The 7,595-nt window shown below is 50.8% G+C and overlaps 1 protein-coding gene across 1 annotated transcript in view; it reads left to right on the plus strand.

Moving 5' to 3' along the window:
- Tacr2 (tachykinin receptor 2) overlaps nucleotides 1-3,326 on the plus strand; it is a 14,944-nt gene extending 11,618 nt beyond the window's left edge. Inside the window, exon 5 of the mRNA XM_032888847.1 lies at nucleotides 1,749-3,326. Coding sequence (XP_032744738.1) covers nucleotides 1,749-1,983 — 235 coding nt within the window. The 3' untranslated portion in view covers nucleotides 1,984-3,326. The remainder of the gene's footprint in view (nucleotides 1-1,748) is intronic.
- The last annotated feature ends 4,269 nt before the right edge of the window (nucleotides 3,327-7,595 follow it).

Here is a 7,595-nt window from a genome sequence, read left to right on the forward strand (position 1 = left end):
ATAACATAGTGTATATATGATATATAGTACACTATATATTATATTATATGTATAATAAACAATACATATGATATTTACATATATATAAAATGTACTATATATACCATATACACTGTATAATACAGTGTTCATATAATATATATGATATATATTATATGTCATATATATCATATTCTATTTAATATATATATATTAATATGTTGTGTATATAATTATATAATATATAATATTATATATTATAAATATAATATATAATATTATATAATATAAAACTTATATTTATTGCAAGTTACACATAATATTAATATATAATGCTAATATTATGTATAATATATGTATTTGGCAGGCACTGACAGTCTGGGTGTGGGGAAACAGATCATATGAGGGTGGGCAGGAAGTGCTGATGGTCTTAGACACTGGGTAGGGTGTGCGGTTTACAGTTGCGCAGAAGCTGAAGTGACTGACTGCCCTGCAGCCTGGGCAAGAGTTCCCTGCAGAGGAACCAACAGCCCTGAGGTCAAGAACTCTCCACCAGGGAGGGCTTTACAAGGCTTTGAGCCAGTGAGACCTGGGAGACGCATGCTCTGAATTACCTTTCGAAAGACTCAGGTTGGAGGGCTGGACAAGTAGCTCAGTGGTTAAGAGCACACGCTGTTCTTCCAGAGTAGCCTGGTTCAAATCCCAGGACCTACACAGTGGCTCACAATCACCTGTAACTCCAGTCACAAGGGTTCTAGCACCGTCTTCTGGCCACCTTGGGCAATGCACGCATGTGTCACACAGACATCTGTGCGGGGAAAACATTTAAACAAAAAAGAATCAGACCAAAGCAGGTATAATGTAGTTGACGGGTGCTTGCCTGGCAGGCACGGAGCTCGAGGTTTGATCTCCACAAACTGGACATGGTGATGTGTATCTTCAGTCCCAGCACTCAGAAGGATCAGAAGTTCAAAATCATCCTTATAACCTCAGATCCAAAGCAGTCTGTGGCATCATGGGGAAGGGTGGGGTTTTTTTTGCCCTGTTATTTTATTTTATTATTTTTGTCCTCCCAGTACTGGGGATTGAACCCAGGGTCTCCAGCATGCTAGGCAAATGCTCTACTAATGAGCGACATCCCAGGCCCTGTCTTGTTGGTCTCCCTAAGCTGCCTAGGCGAGCCTCACACTGTAATTGTGCTTCCCTCTTTCCTTATTCTCTGAGGAGCTGAGATTACAGGCCTATGCCCTGCTCGAGTGAGGGCTGTTTAGTTTTTGAGCGAATACACCCATACGTGGTAGCTCCGATGCGCCAGGGTTCCTCTGAAGCAGTTTCTGGGGGAGGTTCCCTGTTTCACACACAGGGCCCGAGCCCCAGTTCTTTCTAAGAGTCCCCTCTCTGTTAGAAGCCAGTTAAATCACATGATGCCTTTGTAATACACTTTGGCTTCTCTCTTTCCCCCTTCTCATTCCCTCTCTCCTCTCTCCCTTCGTTCCATTCTTTCTTTCCAAGTCAAAGCACCACTTGGCCACCTTGGGCCTTAATGCTATCTTTCTTGCCCCTGCCTAGGAAGTGCTGCTGTTACTGGCATGAGCCATATTCCCCGTGTTTCTGACATTCAAGTGCGCATCTCTCCGAGTTGTGGGTAGACTCTTCAAAGTGAGGTTCTTTTGCAAGGGAGCTAGTCTCTTGGGGCATGGAGCAGCCACATGGCCGACGGCTCCTGCACCCCAGCTCCCTTGCTTAAAGTGACTCTCCACCCTTGCCAGGTTTCGCTCTGGATTCCGGCTTGCTTTCCGGTGCTGCCCCTGGGTGACACCAACCGAGGAAGACAGGCTGGAGCTGACTCACACGCCATCCCTCTCCAGGAGAGTCAACCGGTGTCATACCAAGGAGACTTTGTTCATGACGGGGGACATGACCCACTCTGAGGCTACCAATGGACAGGTTGGGAGTCCCCAGGATGGGGAGCCTGCTGGACCCATCTGCAAGGCCCAGGCTTAGCCCCTTTGAGAAGCAGCTGACGGAAAAGCCCCTACGTAATAGCTTGTCCCACACCCCATTCTTCAACACACCGACAGAAAAAAACAGGATGGTGCTCCGAATGCCACAGGCAATACGGGTGTCAACAAAGAGCTCGGAGCACAGACACCTGTCACAGGCAATCCAGCGATGGAGGAAGGCACTGGGAGGACTGGGAAGCAACACTTGGCCAACCTAGAAGCTGCAAAGTGAGATGTCTCCCAGGAGTATAGAGAAGGAAGGAAAACTGGATCCCAGGGAAGAAAACTGCAGTTGTAATGAGAAGGGCAGCTGAAGGACAGAGAGATGGCTTGGCGAGGTGGAAAAGCCTCTGCTAAGTAAGCAGTGGTAAAGCCTCTGCTAAGCCTTGTGACCTAAGTGCAGTTCCTGCAACCCACAGGGAAGGTAAGAACCAAAGCCTACAACTTGTCCTCTGACTTCCTCCAATGTATGCATGCATCATGTATGCATCTGTGTGTGCACATACATCTGCACATGCACGCACATACAAACATATGCACACGCACGTTAAAGAGGAAGAAGGCGGCAGCTCCCACAGGAAAAGGTGGGGACTGTAGCAGACTGCAGAGGACAAGTGCCCAAAGGGAAACCCAGCTGCTTCGCTCGCTCTGGAACACAATTGCCAGGTTTTCCGAATAAAGAAAGCCTGAGATCCAAATATATATGTATGGGAGCTCCAGGCTTCTAAATTTGGTTCATGAAAATGCTTAGAGACACTGGCTAACCCAGAGCGGTGCACATCCACACCACCACCTCCTCGCCAAAGACAAGCCACAAAGGAAGTCACCCATTTGGCTGCGAATGGATCCACGGCTTTTCTACCTAAGGATCTAAAAGCTCCCATCCAGCCCAGAGGGGAGGGCGGTTAACAGTCCAGAGGAACCTCAGCTGAGATGTAAGATACTCTGACCCCCTGCTTGATGGCAGGATTGCCGTGAGGCTTGTTGGAAGTGATGCCTTCAAACCAGCAGGCCACATCCAGCAAAACGCTCAATAAATAGTAACCACGATTCTTCGCACTGTAAGACACAAAAGCCACCTACAAGTTAGGAGAATGGTTCCCCCTCTCACTTCTGCAGTGAGGAGCTGGCAGGCAGAGCACACCGATGGTCCCAGTTCTAAGAACGCCTGGCCTAGGCCGCTCCAGGCCAGTCTGTCTCCCTGCTTGGTGGTCACTCATTTGCTGCCTACCCCGTGCCCTCTGAAAACCAAAGACGCTGTAAACACGTGTTCAAAGTTTAATGTCATCTGAGCTTTCCCAGAGTTCACTGCGCCAGTACCCCCAATAAAGGGCTCTGATGTCACTTAGAGCTGCAGTCGTGACTGGGACATCACAGAGTCCCTCCCTCTCCTTTTCCCCCTACCTTCCTCCTTTCTTCCGTTGGGAAATCCATCTGAGGGTGAGGATGAATCCGGCAGAGCTAGGATGTGTAAACACTCCAGGCAGGGGCTAAGGTTCCACAGCCTGGAGAGGGCCCCGGAGTCATTTTGTCTCTTTGGATCGCCCCTACATTCGCGTGCTGGAGTAAAGTATGTCTCATCATGTCTGGAGGCTGAGAGGGGGTAAGGCTTCCTGAGGTATGTGGTGCGGGGGAGGGGGAAGGACGAAGTGAAAAGGGGTTAGACTCAGAGGAACATGGGTAGCTCTCTGAGATGGTGGCTTCTTCCCGGAACCCATTGACAGGGGGAACAGGCATGGAGCATGGGGATGAGTATCTAAACAGGACCAGTAGGGGAGAGAGGAAGACCCAGAGCCTATGAAATAGCCAAGCCAGCTTCAGGTTTAGCAGCCTTACAGCCCCTCCACTCCCAAAGAGGCAACAGTTACTTCCCTTGGGGCTTGGTTTTCAATCTTTGTGAATGCTCAATTCTTTAGACATTCAAATCCTGGTCTGTCCAAAGAAATGAACCCAGAAAGAACCCAGATGACTACTCTCGGTACCCTGTGAATTTCTTGGGATCTCCGGAGGCCAGTGTGATGGTTTGTATATGCTTGGCCCAGGAAGTGATACTATTAGCTGTGGCCCTGTTTGGAGTAGGTGTGGCCTTGTTGGAGTAGATGTGTCACTATAGGCATGGATTTGCTGCCATATTCCTGCCTTGATGCTAATGGACTGGATCTCTGAACCTGTAAGCCAATTACATGTTGTCCTTATAAGAGTTGCCTTGGGGGGTTGGGGATTTAGCTCAGCGGTAGAGCGCTTGCCTAGCGAGCACAAGGCCCTGGGTTCGGTCCCCAGCTCCGAAAAAAAAAAAAGAACCAAAAAAAAAAAAAAGAGTTGCCTTGGTCATGGTGTCTGTTTGCAGCAGTAAAACCCTGAGACAGTCAGTAAATATGACTGAAAATAGAAGAGGACTTGGAAGAGGCAGAGACTGTCCTGCACTCCAAGGACTCATTCCCAGAGAGGTCCTTAATTCCGCCCCGGCTAGACCTAGACAGGTCCCACTTGCCCCGGGAGTAATGAGAACTGGGGACTTTGGACCCGGCCCACAGGGTCCTCATCCTCCCTTTCAGGACCCTGGAGAAGGTCCAGGGGGAAGCCACGCCTCCACCCACATCGGGCCCTTTGGACCCCCGAGCTAAGTGTAGGCTCCTGGGGATTTTCTGCGCAGGGGGATGACAACTTGAGGGTTCTAGCATGTAGGTGAACCCTCGGGTATAGGAAGGTTTGAGTTCAAAGTGAGATATGATTAAAATTCAAACGGACATGGCTCCTGGTGGGTGGGCTTCGGGGATAGGGTGCGGTGCTTGTCTCCAGGGAGGAAAGTTTTGTTGAGAGCTGGAGGGGCTTTGGCTGTTTGTTCAGAACGCACATGGCTACTGCTGTTATGGCAAGGCTCTTCGCCGGCCCAGGCTGTCTCATACATTGGGCTCTGAAAGTCTTCAAGCCGATGGGGGAATGTGGTGGTTTGAAAGAGAGTGGCCCTCATAGGCTTTGAATGTTTGGTTCCCAGTTGGCGGACTCTTTAAGAAGGATTAAGAGGCGTGGCCTTGCTGGAGGAGGTGTGTCACTGGGAGTGGACATTGATTTTTAGGGCCCAGTCTCCTCCCCCTACCCCTCCCTCCCTCCGTTCTTCCTCCCTTCTTTCTTCCTCTCTCCCTCTTCCCTTCACCCTCCCCTCCCCTCCCCCTCCCCCTCCCTCTTCTTCCCCTTCCTGCCTCTGTATCAGAATGTAAAGCTCTCAGCTCCAGCACCACGCTTGCATGCAGCCGACTCCCTACCATGATGGTTAGGGACTAACCCTCTGAAACTGTAAGCCAGCTCCCAATCAAATGCTTTCTCTTGTACACTGCCTTGGTCAGGGCGTGTCTTCAGAGCAATAGAACAGTGACTAAGGCAGCAGGAAAGGGTTGGAACACTGGTGTAGGGTGAGGTTGAGGTAGAACTCCGCTGTGGAAGGCTTAGCCAAGTGTGCGGGAGACCCTGGTCCCATCTTCATTACTAGAAATCTGCAGCCGCACAGACTCAACCTGCCGCTGCTATGAGCCTAGGGTAGTAGGTAAAGCAGCTCAGACGGCTGGAGATGAGGGGCTCCTCGGGGTCTTGAAGCCTGCGCTTTCCTCTCTGTGTCTCTAAGCCTGCTTTTCTTTGTTCTCGCTGCCTGCTTTTGTTTCTGCCCCCATTGCACCCTAGGAAACCCCGCTTTTGATTTTGTTTCACTCTGTGAATTACTAGCCCCAACACAGCACGAAAGTCTCCAGAACTTGAGCGGATCCCAGCGTCCTGTGTTGTTGAGTGGAGTTTAATAGGAAGCCTTGTTCGCAGGTCCCCGGTGTTTCCTACATGTGTCTCAATTGTTGCCAACCGTTGCCAATAAAGGAAGGACTCTCAAGGACTACCTCAGAAGGGGGTGCATGAAGTGTTGTAAAAACCACCCACTCCTGTAGGGTCAGGCTAACAAGCAGGGGTTTAGTCTAGAAGGCTCCTCAGTCAATCTGCTGCATTCCGCATTCCCAGTGCGGTGGGGCCTCCTTCTCAGATCTCGATTCCCTTGGGTAAGAGGTGGGTGTGGCAGTCATACTCATTGCTGAAACCTTGGCCTCCTGGCTGTGGGTAAGTTGTACCGGGAAGATAGCTTGGGTTTGCTGCTGCTGCTGCTGTGGGTGCAGTTGGACAATGTAGGTGGTGGTGGCCTGACCTTAGTCCCCTCTAGTCCCTGGCCAGTGTCTGAAACCTTACTAGGCAAATCTGAAAGGCCCCAGAAACCCATTTCAGATGAGTTAACACAAGACAAATGACTGGTGCATTAGGGCTGTCTCTGCAGTCCTCCAGCCTGTTCCTCTGGGGACAGGAAGGGGATGTGGCAGAGAGCAGAGACAGGCTTGGAGGGGACTAGTCCTGCCTGTTCATGGTGGCTCATAGCGGGCTGTGGCACGGCCTGATCCCTTGGGTAAGAGGTGGGTGTGCAGTCATACTCATTGCTGAAACCTTGGCCTCCTGGCTGTGGGTAAGTTGTACCGGGAAGATAGCTTGGGTTTGCTGCTGCTGCTGCTGTGGGTGCAGTTGGACAATGTAGGTGGTGGTGGCCTGACCTTAGTCCCCTCTAGTCCCTGGCCAGTGTCTGAAACCTTACTAGGCAAATCTGAAAGGCCCCAGAAACCCATTTCAGATGAGTTAACACAAGACAAATGACTGGTGCATTAGGAGCTGTCTCTGCAGTCCTCCAGCCTGTTCCTCTGGGGACAGGAAGGGGATGTGGCAGAGAGCAGAGACAGGCTTGGAGGGGACTAGTCCTGCCTGTTCATGGTGGCTCATAGCGGGCTAGGCTGGCACGGCCTGACTCATGAAGGGCCAGAGGAAAGCCGAGATTCTGTAAGAGCCCTTAATGTGACCGAGCCATCTTGGAGTTAGAAAGTGTGGAATTCTCATGGTTTCTCTGGGGTCTCTGCAAATGACACGAATTTCCCCGTTAGCGGGAGGGTGGATCCCAGACTGAGGAAGATACATCCTGGCGCCAGTGCTTCTTCTGAGCTCACGGGTGACTAAACCGTGAGCCCATCTAGTTCTTTCTGCTTCTTGTCTCCAGCTGTGCGAGCTTGAGTGAATGACAGTAGGTCCCAGGGTCATGCAAGGCTTTGGCAGGGCCACCTGCTCAGGGATCCACGGAGCTTCTGGTGCCTCTTGGAGCCTGGAAAGTGGCTCTTGGGGCAACATCAAGTGCTTTTGAGGACTGGTGACATCGAATGTCTTGGAACGCTCAAGGAGGAAACAAGAAGGCAGAGCCCTGAGCCATGAACAGGTTCGGGACCCCGCTTCTGAGCCTGGCTGCTCCCCTGGCTGGACTCGACAGCGTTAGCTGCTGTCTGCCAACAGCCCACGCTTACTCATGGTGGACAAAGGGATGAAGGTGGGGGAAGGGCAAATCTAATGACCCAAGACTTCGCTCTGACTCGATCTCATTGCAGACGAGACTAACTGACTCCATGATTCCTCCAAAATTGCTCCTGGGCTGCCTTCCCAAACACAGGGCAGACTTAGACCCTCAGACTCTCAAAAACCCTGATTTCATCAGGAAGTAATGTCCCTTGGGTGATGGCCTACTATTCCTTGGGTGATTAAAAGATGGCCACC

The sequence above is a fragment of the Rattus rattus genome, chromosome 18 (assembly GCF_011064425.1).
Source record: "Rattus rattus isolate New Zealand chromosome 18, Rrattus_CSIRO_v1, whole genome shotgun sequence".
In the NCBI taxonomy this organism is placed as follows: domain Eukaryota; kingdom Metazoa; phylum Chordata; class Mammalia; order Rodentia; family Muridae; genus Rattus; species Rattus rattus.